General features: G+C 36.3%; 1 protein-coding gene across 1 annotated transcript in view; it reads left to right on the top strand.

The window, feature by feature from the left end:
• cacna1ib (calcium voltage-gated channel subunit alpha1 Ib) overlaps positions 1–16,303 on the top strand; it is a gene marked incomplete in the record, with an annotated part of 260,271 nt that overhangs the window by 222,458 nt on the left and 21,510 nt on the right. Inside the window, 5 exon segments of the mRNA XM_014015501.1 lie at positions 1,702–1,894; positions 2,716–2,867; positions 6,201–6,310; positions 7,757–7,890; positions 11,175–11,245. Coding sequence (XP_013870955.1) covers positions 1,702–1,894; positions 2,716–2,867; positions 6,201–6,310; positions 7,757–7,890; positions 11,175–11,245 — 660 coding nt within the window.

The following is a 16,303-nucleotide window of genomic DNA, read 5'->3' as shown; positions in this document are numbered from 1 at the left end:
GCTTTAGAATATCGATACAGTATCGGGAAATGAAATATAGTGATATTTCAGTGTATCAATATTTTCTTACACCCCTAATGTGCAAACCTCAAACTTTTACATGACTTGTTTTACTTACTCAGTTTCTAAACATAAAATACTGCATTCAGTTTTCCTACCCAAAAAAAAAAATGAAATTACAGCATTTAGATTTTTCTGTGAAAGGTAAAAACTATTCAATGACAGAGTGCATTTAATGAATGAACCCTCAAACCTCACACACATAAATACAAACAATTGGAGCTTAAAATGCATAAATCAAACACAACTGGTTTAATATTTTTACTTTGATTGCAGCAGGGTCATAAGTAAGTGTAGATTACATCACAATATTAAATAACTTTACTCCTTATAAAACAGGCTTAAGTAGTCACTGCAGAAACTGACCAGCATGTTAGGGAAGAGAAAAACAAAGTCAGTCAGWSAGTCAGTCAGTCAGTATAGCAGYACACAGTAACTGTCACAAGTTGCTGGTTCAAAATCCTGTTGGGACATTTACACTTTGCACCTGCTGATGACAAATGACTTCTGAAAGAAGTGAAGGGTTGGTTCATGTGTTTGCTGAGCATGTTGGGAGTTGATTTCATTTTACTAAAATCTGCTTCCAGAGTAGATTTGAGCTCAGTTGTAATAATTCAAGCACACAACAAAAAATGCATTTCTTAAAACTTTACACCAAGCAACTTCTAAAAGTACAAAATCAATTCAAACTTCACACTGAAGTACAAGCAGGACTCAGCCACATTAAATCTAATCTACAAGAGAACAGCATTTATCTGAACAGGAGGAAAAGTCACTCCAACAGCTGTCCACTACGAATTGTTATGGAAAGGAAACCGGCTGGGAGTCGCACAAAGAAGCTCAGTGTTCAGTTTGAGGAAAGGGGGGTGAAGGTTCCCGCACTCACAACAAACAKTGAGTCAGAAATGATGAAGAACTTCAGTCAAGAATTCAAAAAGCAGAGCAACCACAAGACAGGATGTTTTAAGACTGAAAGACTTGGAAATAAAAAGAGGAAGTAAATTTAAGACAACCTGCCTTACTTTTGTCACACACACACACACACACACACACACACACACACACACACACACACACACACACACACACACACACACACACACCATATATATATATAATCATACGTCTTATTATTTCCATTATTTCCATTTTTTTACATTTCTCTCTCTACTGTATTTACTTTACCTTATGTATTTCTGCCTCTTTATCCAAATAAGTTAGGCGGTCACTCCTGGGTCAGCTCCAGTCAACAGAAAGGAAGAAGCAGGATCCATGTGCAACTCTACTGTGCATGCTTGTGCTGCCTCTGTTTAGATTAAAGTTTAAAGTTTAGTGTAAAACAAAGGCACAGGTAAGTGTTTCCCTCCTTGCCTTTGTATTTAACTAAACTTTTAAACTTTTAGTTAAACTGAGGCAGCACAAGCATTCACAGTCAATCTGGACATGGATCCTTGTGTTTATTTCATTTTATTTTTTTTTCCCCATTACTTTTATTCAGTGATTATTCTTCTTAAATACTGGCAACATAGCAGCCTCTCCAGCTTTGCTTTTGTATATAGATTTCTCTTGAATAAAAGATGATTTTTCTTCCTTTCTAGTCATTTGTCATCTCTTTCTTTTCTCCTTTTTCATCTGCCCCAGCCGGTGACCAACAACAACCCATGGATGCTTCTCTACTTCATCTCCTTCCTATTGATTGTCAGCTTCTTTGTCCTCAACATGTTTGTGGGTGTGGTAGTGGAGAATTTCCACAAGTGCCGGCAGCACCAGGAGGTGGAGGAGGCCAGGCGACGAGAAGAGAAACGCCAGCGTCGCATGGAAAAAAAGAGGAGAAGTAAGAACCAGAGCGGGAGATAAAAGTAGAGAGGAGAATGTACAACCGACAAAAGTTGATAGGGAGTTATGCCTTTAATGCTGGGAAAATTAATGAACAGCACCTATACTTATAAGATCAATACAATATAACTGTAAATACAAGTTTGAAAGAAAAAAAAGAAGTGAAATAAAAAGATCCAGAAGTGGACAAAGGGGCTTAAAGGATAAGAAAGTTGATGATTGGTTTTGAGATGAGGAGAAACTCAAGGATATACAACTGGATAGAAAGAAAATGTTTAAAACAAAGTACCAATATATTTCATAAATGTTGGCTCTTTCACAGTGGAATGTATTTTAGCAAGTTATTTATATAAGTTAGAATGTTGGATTTGAAAGCTTTGAAACAGTAAGCTACTCGTTGGATACAATTCAGATGGCACATGCTTAAGACGTATATTATTACTGGAAATGATTCATTGTTTCAACCTATTTAAAACTACTTAAACCCCCTACACATTTATCTAACTTCATTTCATGCTAGCACCCAGTTTCACCTCCCTCTCTGACTTCTTCATTTCCTCTTTTTTTTTTACTTCTGAAGAAGCCGTTTGATAAATCCTGTTTGTGCAATGTGGTTCCTCCTACTCTACTTTCCTATAAACCATGATATTTACTCCTCGTTTTTCTATTTCACATTTCACTTTACACAATTCACATTCTTCCGTCATTTTCACGTTTTTTTTTCATTCACATCTTTAATGTCGTCTTTTGCTGTCCTATTTTGCCCATGTTTTTACATTTAGTCTGATTTTTAGCTGTCATTTATGCTTCTCCATGCAGAAGCCCAGAAGCTGCCCTACTACTCCTCATATGGCCCTGCCCGCTTGGCCATCCATTCTCTGTGTACCAGCCACTATTTGGACTTAGTAATCACCTTTATCATCTGCATCAATGTGATCACCATGTCCCTGGAGCACTACAGCCAGCCACAGGTGAGCACTATTTTTTTAGGATGAAAGGACTGTAGTGGATAAGTCTCCTGAATGCTTTCTGATAATGTTTGAAATTTCTATAGAATTGACTTTTCAGAATCAGAACTTTATTCTGAACAAAATTAGCTTTTTATTACAAATACACATGTAGTCACAAACAAATATGAAAAAAACAAAACAAAACAAAAAACAATAAGCAATATATGCATAACAGCTCAAAAATGATAGACCTATTCAGAATAAATCAAAAACTTCAAAGTATATAAAAATTAAACAATAAAGAAATGCATGAAAAAAGTAATTAAAATATTAATGAAGTACAATAAGCTGCATATAGGAGGAAGTAATAAGTAATGATTTGCACAGTTCCACGTATTGTATGAAAGACTAAAAAGAGCATCAACAACAAGATATTTCAATACAATATTTATATCAGTCATGGAGGAATGTACATATTGTCTAATTATTGACCCTTTGATCCTATCACCAAGTCACGTGGGAACCCCATGATGGACGTCAGAAGTGAGGGAGTGGTGTATATAACAGAATGACTGTGATTGTTTTTTGGGTTTTGCCATAGCTTCTAGCCTACTTGTTGAAGTTGAGCCACTTTGTGGTAGTAGCAGGCCTACCATATTTGTTCATGCATAATACAATCTCGAGTATAATATGATCATAACATTTGGGGATTAAAAATCATAAAAAAAATCTAATCATCAACAACCCATGTATTATACTATTCTCCTATTTTATGGATGATTTTTAGGGTTAATTTTCTAGTATTATACATGAATAAATGCAATAATTGGGGCTCATAGGCAGCTGTATTTACAAATATTATCATAGCTAACCACTAAAATAGACCTGCATCTTGATCCTATAAAATTCAGATTGAGCTGGTTATTTAATTGTATTAATTTGTTTATTTTCAGATCCAATAGGCTTTGACACATAAAGTAAATGTGAAGCTGAGTTTAAAAAAATGGGAGCTATATAGCTTCATCTGTCTACAAACTGAGGGAAAATTCATGTTTATTGACAATCCGTACAACGTGACATGTATGCTGTCAGCAAGATTGATTTCTGTCATCTGTAAAAATAAAAATGGAAAAAGGGTTAAAAAATGCTGACAACAACTTGTTCAGAATATAAAATAAACATTTAGTTATTAAAGTTCAGGTCTGTTTATTAACAGAATCAGACATCAACCGCCCATACATGTCAAGAACAGTCAGTAAATTATAGCGGCAGATTTTTTTTTCTAATTTTGCGGGTATATGGACATATAGGACAATCTGACAGATATTATTTTCAAACACACGTCCATCCATTACTTCTGCTGTATCCGGAGTTGGTTCACAGCAACTTGGGCAGGGAAACCCAGACCTCTATTTTCCCAGCCCCTTCAGCTCTTCTGGGGGATGCCAAGGTGTTCCAGGCCAGTCAAGAAACTGGTGAGTGTTTTTACAAACACTCGTCTTCAGATTTATTTTACGTCTCAGAGACTGTAGGTTGTGTAAAAAAAAAAAGCTAAAATTAAACTAGAAGCACTTGAAGAGTGCAAACCTCCAACAAGACCAATTTCCTCCATCCTGTAATGGAGTTAATGTGCAAAAGCAGAGATGGAAACACATTTGCCAAATAAGTTCTGACGTGGCAAACATTTAATCAGGCAGTATGCAAGGGATTTCTTCTTGGTGGAGTCCAATGTGAAAAATAAAAAAGTCAGGCTCGTCACCCGACGATATTCATCGTCAAACTGGTGTCGGATTAAGCTCCTGAGGTTTCATCAGTCACGTTTCACCATGTAAAATGTCTGTTTTATCGCCTTGTATGAGTTTGTAATAGTTTGACTCTCTTTATAAAGTGCTTCCTGGCTCCCCACATCAAACTTTGAGGCCCGGCAGCTCTCTGTTCACAAATCTAGTAGCGAGGAACTGTTTTGATTGGTTGTTTCAGAAATGTGGTGTGTTTGAGGAAATGGGAAAAATAGGTTTCACGGTGCAGTCACGCACTTCCTGCTCACGAAACATTCTGTAAATGTGCATATAATGGCAAAAATTGTTCATCATTAAATGTGGTTTTAACATAACTTTTATAAAGTTTGAAGTCCGTGCTGTCCAATCCAGCTCGCTGTTTTTTACAGAAGCTCTGTGAAAGCATCACAGGTTTGCCATCTCAGAGTGTCAAAAGAAAAAAAAAATCCTGTATCCTCATTGTTATCTGGAACATCACCAAAATTTAAAAGTGTGCTTGGTTGCATCGAGTAGTGAAACTACCAAAAAGTGAAACTACTTTTGGGCCAAGACATGAGATTAACCAACTAAGCTGTAGTGATAAAACAACCCACTGGCTTTATTAGTTTGATATAAGTTTTCCTTTCCAGGCTATTTAAAACAGATTAAACGTTTTTAGTGCAACACTGCTTCATTCATACATGTAGCAAACAACCCATGACACACTGCTATTTGTTATAGCTGTGAGGCAGGGTGAACCCAATTGCAGGCAGGCAGGCAAGACAAGAAAGTTTAACAAAAATTTATTAAATAAAAAGCCAACGTGGTGGCAAAAACAGATAAATAACAAAAATCAGGGACCAGAAAGCTAGAGAAGAACAAGAGTCTAAACATGGACATACAAACTAACAAACAATGATCAGACAAAGACACAGTGACAAGACTGGGCTTAAATACACAGACAACAATTACTAACAACAAACACCTGAGGGAGACACATGAGGATCAGGTGTGAGTAGGTGGGGCTGGAGCAAGGGCAAGACAGGAGGAAGGAAACATGAACATGACAGAAACAAAACATAAAAACACTAAACACAGACAGAAATCATAACAGCTATTACTAAATTTTTTATATTGTTTATGCAAAATAATTTACTTTTTTCCGACCCGACCCCGGATAGGCGGAAGAAAATGGATGGATGGAATTTACTTTTTTCTATTTACATTTAAATAGGATTTAAATACGCACAAACAACTTGAATATCTCATTAATACCTTTGCAGATAGAAATGTCCTTTGTTTCCTCCTCAGAGTCAGTCATAATTTACTTGCCTGTCTCAATTAAGCTTGCTTCTATTTAAAGATATAATTTTCTGCTTCGGACAGAACACACTCAGTGAAAAGCATTGATCATAACTGTGCTAGTATTTTTTCGTCAGCAGCAATGGTATTCAAATAAATAATAATAATAAAACACAGATCTTTGTTAGGATGATGTGAACAAAATGAAAGTGCAGGTGGAAAGTATAACGTCCCTGTAATTGATGCTGTCTTCTTTTTCTAACTTCTGTCTGTTTTGAAACCCTGCCACTTTCAGTCTCTGGAGACTGCACTGAAGTACTGTAACTACTTCTTCACCTCCACCTTTGTGATTGAGGCCTCTTTGAAGCTGGTGGCTTTTGGATTTCGACGCTTTTTCAAGGACAGGTACACTTCCAGCACCAGTAATGTAAAAAATGAAGCTATTGCTTATGTTACATGGGTATCCACATATTCACTGCAATGTCACATACAGTATTAATATTGTCAGTTTACAAGCTTATTTTTCTTTGAATACATCACTTGGACCTTGTCCACAATGAGTTATTTCCAAAACTTTCTTTGAAAATGTTATTTCTGAAACTTTTCAAGTGAGCATGGCACTAGTTCTTGGAATGTCTTCATTAATACCCAACAATAAAATGATCCAAAACAATGTAGTACCTATGTAGGCCTGTGAGTGGCACTGTTATGCTACCACAAAAATACAACCAAAACAGGAAACAAGAGGCGGACGGAGCGCATGCATAAAGCTTGCATGCTGAGTGCAAGGGTGGCATTTTGAGATTTTGCCACTCTAGTTGTTTTTCTTTTAATAAGATCATATGCCTCTTTCAACATTGTTTTCATGTGGAGACAAGGCCAAAACAAACAAAACAACAAAAACCTTCTTGTGTATTTAGAAAAAAACATCACAGTGTGATTGTTGCTTTGGTCTTAGCCTCAATTACTGTTTCTAATTTCTCACTTTGTTGCCCTTAAGTGTCGAATTGCAATTTTCTGGATAGTTCGAAAAATATTTAAAATAGTGATCACAAAACTGCAGCCCACTTTTTTTTTATTAATTATGTCACTGCTTAATTACAAAATTTCTCGCAGCTAAGAAACTAGATCAACTTATTACAGAATCAAGACATTTCAGCCATGTCCCTGCTGTCAAAAGGAGATTTGCATCACACCATATTTCTGTATACCAAGTACGTTTACTGGCATAACTAAACCAATGTGTGTCTGAAAACTGTAAATACATTCAGATCTCCAAAAAAAACCCTCTATTTTTTACAGTATATTCATCCACAACCAATTTAACTTTTAAATTTAATTTTGATTGATGGTCCTTTTTTTCTTCACAGACAAAAGTATGCTTAAGTGGTACCCACTGCTCTGAAATGTAACAGCAAAGCCTCACTGTGAAACTTTTTTTGTTGTGCAGCTTCTTTAGAGATATTTATCATTCAGTTAGGTAACCACCTTTCAAAATGCAAATAGACAACATGAATTTGAGATGAAATATTTTGTGATGGCACGTTCTACTTGGTGTTGGAACTCTTATTCCATTATTCCAATAAATATTCATGACTGGAGCAGACCTTGAAGTGATGGTGGGCTGTTAGCCAGTCTTCTGTCAAGTAGGAAAGTTGTGCTAAGTTTGCACAAAGTTCATTCAGAGCATTAATATTCATTACAAAATTAACATAACTCGAACCTTAATGTGTTCAATTATGAGTTGCTGAGTTACATTAGGATGTAGGAATTAATATTCATCCGTTGTTTAGGGTACGCACAGAGTGCTTCATGGGTTATTTAAGATGATGTGTGTGCACATATGTCTAGGTGGAATCAGCTGGACTTGGCCATAGTGTTGCTGTCTGTAATGGGAATCACTCTGGAGGAGATTGAGATCAACGCCTCCCTCCCAATCAACCCCACTATCATCAGGATTATGAGGGTGCTGAGAATAGCACGAGGTAAATCTAAACACACAGTTAAATAGTTTACCCCTTTTTTCATGACATAGAATAGCTATGAAACACTCAAAATACTGTATTTATGCTGCATCACAAAGGGTTGATGTTAATCCTGATTGATAAAAAACTGCAAGAACTTGTTTTTTTAAAGGGGGATATCATGCAAATTCGACATTTTTTTAGCTTTATATCATGTTATAATGTCATTCCCTCATCAAAAACATCTACTGGAATTTTATATATTGTTGCCTTTTTTGCAACAAATTGCAATGCTCAAATACAAAAACTGATACAAAAGGTTGAAAACGGCATGCAGCATTGTTGTAATGATGTGCTGCAATGGGAGTGTCAGAAACGGTAGGAGGTTCTTAAAGAGACAGAAGCCAATTTTTAGATATGACTATGATGCAAAGTCAAATTTATGTTATAATGTATACAACATTTTCACAACAACTAAAGGCAACAGTTACTTGATTGTAGAATAGAAATGAGCTATGTGCCTAAAAATACATATTACCTGTCTTTAAATTTTACAGTATGTGTTCCATTGTAAATACAGTCTATCTGGTTTTCATTTCCCCCATTTACCTCAGTTTGTTCTTGTTAAGTTGGAGCCTTATTTTGAATCCATTTCATTCACATCGCATATTGAAACACCTACAGTTTTAAATCTAAAGGCAAGCATTTAGCGGGACCTACTTGGAGAAAACTAAATGATTTTGCTCACAATCAGTTCATCCTCATTTTGTGCAATCGACTAATATTATTACTGATTGTATTTTAGCACTTTCAGATTGTGATCTCATTATGGATAGTTCCACAATGAAACAAAAAAGCACACAGAAATCACATGTTCTGTACTCAGGTAGCTGTATCATTCATTCACTGGCCTCACTGCCTCTGAGGAAACCATTTGTTTCTCCAAGTTATAGCATTCTCATTTGGTATTTCTCATTCTTGATATTTAGAGGAAATTAAAGGTGCCATTTGGGCTGTACCAATTTGTTTTAACTTCACGCTGAGAAGGATAAAGACTAATTACATCAATCTCACTTAATCTTCGCCCTCTTACCATCGCCCTCTGCCCTTCACCATGTTGCTCAGAGACCATTGAATGGACCCAAGGGTAATATGCTAATTAAGCTGCAACAGCCACAGATAATTTAGAAGTGGGGCGGGGGGTGAAGAGGGGGCTTCTTTTTTTTCCCCTTTCATTCATAATATGTTTGCTTCACTGTATATCAACTAACTTATGTGTGTGCTACAATAAATGTAAAAAATAAATAAATAAATCCCGGAATGGACAACTAGCAGCCCGCAGGCCACATCCAGCCAATGGGGGACTTCCTTCTAGCCTGCCAATAAGACATTTAAATTTTGATTTTGATTTTTTTTTTTTGTTTTTGTTTTTGGTTTTTTTTTTTCAGAGCGGGGGATGAGAGGGGATTAAACTTTCTGTTCATAGAATTTCAAGGCAAATCAATGTGTTCAATGTGTTTAATCTGCTTAGAGATGCTGTCTGTCTGAAGGTTTTTTTTTATAGAAGTCACTACTACAACACATTTCACAAAGCTAAACATGGGAAGTATATTGAAGTGGAAGTACAAAAACAGCAGCGACTTTTTACCAGAACCACAACAACATAGGCGTGTACACTCAAGGCATTTTATGCCTTTGCACTTCAGCTCATTAAAGTAAATAAGTGCTCATGTTTTTGTTTGCTTCTAATGTTTTGTATTCATATTCATTAAACAAGAGTAAAACTGTTAAAAAATGCATTTGAGCATGACATATGTTAGGTTACTGCACTGTATGTTGGTTTAATAAACATACATACGTACACAAAACATGCATTTATTAAATTTATTTTAGGGGTAGTGTCAACAAAAAAATTGTGGCCCATTTTATCATTTAAGTTGCCCACCCCCCCACCCCCCCTTATCTAAACTGAAGTATATTGTTGTATACAACAAATGGTTTATGAATCATCAGATTAACAGAAAACATTTATTTATTTATTTATTTATTTATTTATTTATTTATTTATTTATTTATTTATTTATTTATTTATTTATTATTGACATTCAGTTTTTACCGCTGTCATTAAGCACTGTCATTGAGAATATTTGGCATAGTGAATATGTTAAGCATTTCAGTCCAAGATGGTACAACCATCCCCACCAGAGCTGTCTTAAACAGGCAAAGTTCAGCTGATGAAAACTGCAGAGGTCCTGGAGATCAAACAAATGGAGAACACAGATTACATACCTCTGCCAAGACTCTGTCCTTCTGCCTGGGTCTGAGGACTAATACTGAAGTCATCATTTAGAGACCATTTACTGAAGAAAGAAAAGAAGAGACCATTTACTGAACCATTTACAGCAGTCCTTTCACACAGGCTGTACCTTTTGGAGTACAAAACATAACTCCAGTCTTGGAATTTTTTTAACAGGCTACTTCTCTTCATCTGGATGTTTTTAAAAATTGTATTGCATCCATTTAAATTTTAAAATGGGCACTATATTTTATTCAACTGGTCTTCTAACAGCAGCAAGACTGCTGCAGTCAACTATCTCCTCTTAGATCTAGATTCAAAGACAAAGTCAGGCTTTTCCAATAGCTGCCCCAGAGGAGTAGAACAGTTTATATATACAGTACTGTATGTACTGCCCTGACTAAATATTCAGATTTCTGCCTAAGATTCAGATTACCAACAGAAAACAGAAAAAAAATCACTCCCCAATCTTGCACCAAAATCATCACCAAAACTGCAACCAAAGTAAGCTAATTGTCCAAAAAGTTTTTTTTTTTTTCCCTAACAGTGTATTTTATGATGAGATTTGGTTCTTCTCACCATTCACTACCAACATCTTGTACATAATMTTTTAAGTGCACACATAAAATCGCACTGATATTTCCCCATCATCAACCAACTGTGGAGAAGTACAACTCCCAGATGGTTATGTTKTCTGAGTGGTCATTGAAGCTTTATACACATGTGGTTTTTCTCTTTGCTTCTGGCCTCAACAGCAGCCTTGTTCCTCCAGAAATTGGACCTTAGAGAATAGCTGAGGGTCTCTCCAATGAATTGTCCAGAAACCTACAGATCATTTTTCTCCCTCTATGTTTTGCTTTTAATATGTGTAAATGGATTTTCCATCCCCATGGTTTCTTATGMATGTTTTTGTTTTTTATTAGCATCWTAGCATGTTTGACATGTACTTTAAATTGCAAACTTTTGTAATGAAGCTAAAGTGGTCTYATTGTCTGTGGAATCTTTCCAGTGCTAAAATTATTGAAAATGGCCACTGGGATGAGAGCGCTGCTTGACACAGTAGTCCAGGCTCTTCCTCAGGTATGTGTTATCCCACACACACACACACACACACACACACGCACGCACACACACACACACACACACACACACACACACACACACACACACACACCAACGTCCTCTCTGAGCTTATCACAAGGACACCCAGGAAGTAATTAACATTGGTGAAATGATGAATGACCAGAATCCATAAATGCTTTTTGAGAATTATGACTTTCGGGAAGTGAGGTTAWTATGACTGTGTTTTCGCCCTTAATTTTACAGAACGCTGCCGACTTCCAACCTCTCCTCTGATTGTTATGGCAAGCTAAACCTTTTGCTGTATTAATTTAAAAGTTCCACTTCCGGAGCTGTTAAGAAGACAGGAAAAGCTTAAAACTCTTGCTCTCTTAGCATGTAAAACTCCTCTGTTCATCAGCACAAGCTCATATGTACACATAGAAATACATGATAAGTTTTATTCAGGTTTTGACAAAACATACTGTATATGAATAACAACTTAGGCAATGAAGATTTTTTAARGCTTTAGTGTAGCAGAAGATGGCYTCTAAAAGTTTGAACATAACAGTTTTTATTTCTAGTTTTCTTGGACAATGTGAAGGTGTCTTATGCAAAACATTGAAAACCACATTGACTGATCATTTCATCAGTGTGTGTGTATCCACAATACCAAAGAAATGCAGATTAGGTTGGAACATTTCTGTAGACATTAAAGTGTATGAAAATGTTCATAGGTGACTTTGAAATGTAAGTGTTTTTTTCATTGGTCTAAAAGACTAGAATATTATTATTAAAAATGCATTCACTTCATAGATAAAATATGAATCTATTGGCTCAGACTTCATGCTATTGTTTCTGTTCAGAATGAAAAAGTCAGCTTCCTCACTTGATAAAATTTKCTGCATCTGTGCGTCCGCTTATTACAGTGAAAAACAAACACTCCACCAATCACATGTCAAGCATTCCTTTAAAACCCCAACTCTATTCATAAACTTTTAATGATGTTCTTATGTTTTTACCTATTTATGTGACCAGTTATGTCATTGTTTAAAATATTTATGGAGTATAACAAATTATTCTTCTGATTTATGGGAAATAAAGCTTATTATAGCAGCAAACKTTAGTACAGAGAATTAAAGGCAGGTATATGTGGGCGATCCACTCAAGGTAAATTACAATGACCTGCTTTATGACCAGTTACATAATCAAAGTAAGCTTGTGGATTCAAAAGCTCTTGGACAGTGAAAAAGCTTGATGGCTATACTTGTCCCAAGGTAAGATTTATTACTTGTAAATGTTTTCAGTACAAGCACAGCAACTTATAGATGAAACAGTCAAAATAAACTTTTAGAAACTGAACTGTTGTTGAAAGGTTTACCAATGGGGAATTAATTGCATATTTAATTAGATTACACTGTATATTACAATAACTATTTTGAAGGAAAAAAAAGGAACTTACAGATATTCATAGATTGAACATTATTAGTATTCACAACTAACATATCTTGACAAATCATTTTTTACGACAGGATATGAGCTTTAAAGGAGACATGTCATGCTTTTTAAATCCATGTTTTCAGATTTAAATCATATCTTAAATTTATACAAAGTGGAAATGATATGCTTTGGTCTGAATTACTCCTTTTTAGATCTACTCAAACTTCTCTTTCACCCCTTTAATGAGGTTTGTCTCAAAGCAGCTCATTTTGAGGCTGTCTCTTTAAATCCAAATGAGGCACTTCACACCCCGTCCCCCTCCAGCTTCCAAAGCGATCCATTCTAGTTTGATAGTGGGGTTTAGCGGCACAGAAACTTTTTTTATATACAAATTAATTAAAAGATGTCAACAAGGGAAGACTTGTCCATCCATCCTTACATGTTGGAGCCAGAGTGAGAGGAGAGGGATTACCAAATTGTAGTTGGTACAAGTTCAATCCTTATTATCACAAATATTTTAACATAGCAGTTCATGGAATGTCATATAAAACAAAGAAAAGTGAGCAGGTTAAAAAATATGACCCAAACTGAATATACGGATACCTACACAGCATCGGATGAGACTAAATTTATAATTTCTGTACTCCTAGAGACTCCAAGTAAACAACAAAAATATTTTAATGGCTAAAAAACTGGCTTTCACATGATTTGCCTCCTTTAACGTATTTATGGTCAAAACAATGATTAATTAGTTAAAAACTGTCTTTCATGTAGTAAATGTCTCCCTATAAACTGATGAAAAACACACATGACTCGCAAGGAAAAACAAAGTGTCTCATCTCAGCTGGTGATCCATATTTGTTCATCTCTAACAACACTGCAGGAGCAAGAATACAGAGTTTTTCTTTCAAATGATGCATGTGGAGATAAAACACATCTGACTCCAAAAATGAGTGTACAAGGTCACACAACCAAATGTACAAAAAAAAGTAACTTTTTTTGCTTTGCTACACTGCCAAAATAAAGTGGCACGTCATTATTCATTTGTGGTGTGTAATCTTTCATGCTGCATATCAAACTAAAGTAACTTTTTTTCCTGTTGTTTTGGAAAGTTATGAAGCTCTTGTTTATTACCTCCGCCAAGGAGGTAATGTTTTCGGTCGCGTATGTCCGTCTGTTTGTCGGGCTGTCGGTCTGTCGTTCTGTTGTTCTGTCTGTGGACAACATTACTCAAAAACCTGCAGATGGATTGTCATGGCATTTACAACACATGTGGGTACTGGGCCAAGTAACACACCTTTAAATGTTGGTGATGTTCCAGATCACGATGCGGATACAGGAATTTYTTTTCTTTTAATCCTCTCAGACTGGCAAAGCTGTGAKGCTTTCACATGGCTTCTGTAAAAAAAACTGTGACAGCTATCAGTGTTTGGACTTCAAACTATATAAAAGTAATGTTAAAATGTAATGATGAATTATTCTTGCCATAATGTGCACATTTTTACGCATTTGGTGCACATTTACAAAATGTTCTGTGACCACRAAGTGCGTGATTGCAGCATGAAACGTATTTCTCCCATTTCCTCAAACACACCACATTGTCAGTAGGCTTATACACAGGTCGATGAAGATTGAAGAAGTGAAGTGACGTGGTGGACTTCAGACTCGGAGGCTGTTTGTTTGTTTGTTCATTTTTATTATTACTTAAATGAGGCCAGATCAAGTTGAGARCTATTTGYGCGCCCCTCTGTCCACCTCTCGCCAAACTTTGGGGAAAAAAGAATGCGCAGAGCGTGGTTGTGACCGCTGTGTGTGTTCATCACAAAGATAGGAAGACGCGTGTGTGTCTGTGTGATTAGACGCACGATGAAAACTCTGCTTTTTTGAATCAAGTAGCACCGATGCGAAAGCTTTCAACAATAGCGTCGGGTGACGAGTCTGACTTTTTCCTTTTTTTTCCCACATTGGACTCCACCGGGAAGAAATCCCGTGCATACGGCCTGCTTAAATGTTCATTACGTCAGAACTTTTTCGGCAAATGCGTTCCCATCTCTGCTTTTAGTGCATTACAGGATGGAGGAAATTGGACTTGGCGGAGGTTTGCACTCTCCGAGTGCTTCTAGTTTTTTATGCAAGAATCAAAACCATCTATGGATCTGAACAGACTGTTTACTTAAAACTAAATTTTACTAAGGACAGCAGTAAGTGAGGATGTGTTTAAGATGTTTAAGATGACATTGCTTCCAAAGTGGGAAAGAAACGCTACAGATTTTACACTTTAACATCATACTGTATATTACAACAATTAATGGCACCAATAAAAGAACTCCATGAACTCTTAAATTTTCTTTTTTAAATATAAAATTGATATAAACAATGTAAATGTGTCATATGATGCAATAATCAAAATAATCCCTTAATTATATCACACTAGAGCAATTTAATTTGAAAGGTCAAATCAAGTGCCTGCAATTAATTCATTAAATATTTAAATTTTATTTGAATTTGACCTTTAATTGAGTTAATTTTGCATGTCACTATTTTAATAAGGTAAATTCTTCCATTAAATCTGAACGTGTAAGATGCCAGAATTCATTTGATTTTTGCAATTGTTCTTTCCACCAATGATATCTGCAGTGTAGTTACTGTATAGAAACTAGAACTGCAAAGCAGTTATCACCGGGGTCCAAGCCCGTGTATTCATGTCCACCTTGGCCCATGTTGTCCTGAGCACATTATTGATGTCTGCATCACAGAGCTGTAACATGAGGAGTTTACATAAGATCTACTTGAGACCTTAATATCTTCAATAGATTTAAGTCTCAGAAAAATGTCACTCCGTATCCAAATGTCCTCTCTTTTGCCTTCTGTTCTGTCTTTTTACTGGGAGCTCCACTGTTAACTTCCATAAATCATTATATGAACTGTGCCTCCCCTGGACATGTCGAAACCATCTTAATCTGGCCATTGTAACTGTATCTCCTAGGTATTCATCTGTAATGTTTTATTATAATTCCTGGGACTCTTTCTGCACCTTTTTACCACACTTCCAATTGTCTTGGACAGACTACTTGTAGCATGACTGTACTAGGTGCCTGTCACTTTATGACCGGTTGGGACTAGAACCGCCCATTGGGACTAGCTCCGCCTCTGGGCTGTGTCTCTCCAAGCTGAGCTTCATCATCACAGAGCCCCCCACCTCCCCTCACCCCCTCGCACCCTGCCCATGACTCCTGCAGGCTCTCGACAGCAACAAAGCAAACAACCGGTGAAACTGAAACTGTCTGCTGAGCTCACAATACTACTTCACACTGCAGCCCTTTTCAGATTCAAAATACCTTTGAGAAATTGTGTTTTCAGATGCCAAGCATTTGTATTGCCTGGTTGATTCTCTCCAATCCAGGAGTGAGAAACCCATCTGATTTGCATTTCTTCTGTTTTATTTTTTTGCAACGTTTTAAAAGTTTGCGCAAAATTCACATTAAAAATAGATGGAAATATGGCTAGTGCCCTCCTAAGTGGTATACTTTTATTCTCCTCCTCAAAAAGAAGCAAAGATGAAATCAGCTTATAGCCCACAAACTTTTTTATATGTACCAAATTATATGTGTGTGTGTGTGTGTGTGTGTGTGTGTGTGT

Source organism: Austrofundulus limnaeus, unplaced genomic scaffold, assembly GCF_001266775.1.
Source record: "Austrofundulus limnaeus strain Quisiro unplaced genomic scaffold, Austrofundulus_limnaeus-1.0 Scaffold130, whole genome shotgun sequence".
In the NCBI taxonomy this organism is placed as follows: domain Eukaryota; kingdom Metazoa; phylum Chordata; class Actinopteri; order Cyprinodontiformes; family Rivulidae; genus Austrofundulus; species Austrofundulus limnaeus.
This window is presented reverse-complemented; position numbering and strand designations above follow the sequence as displayed.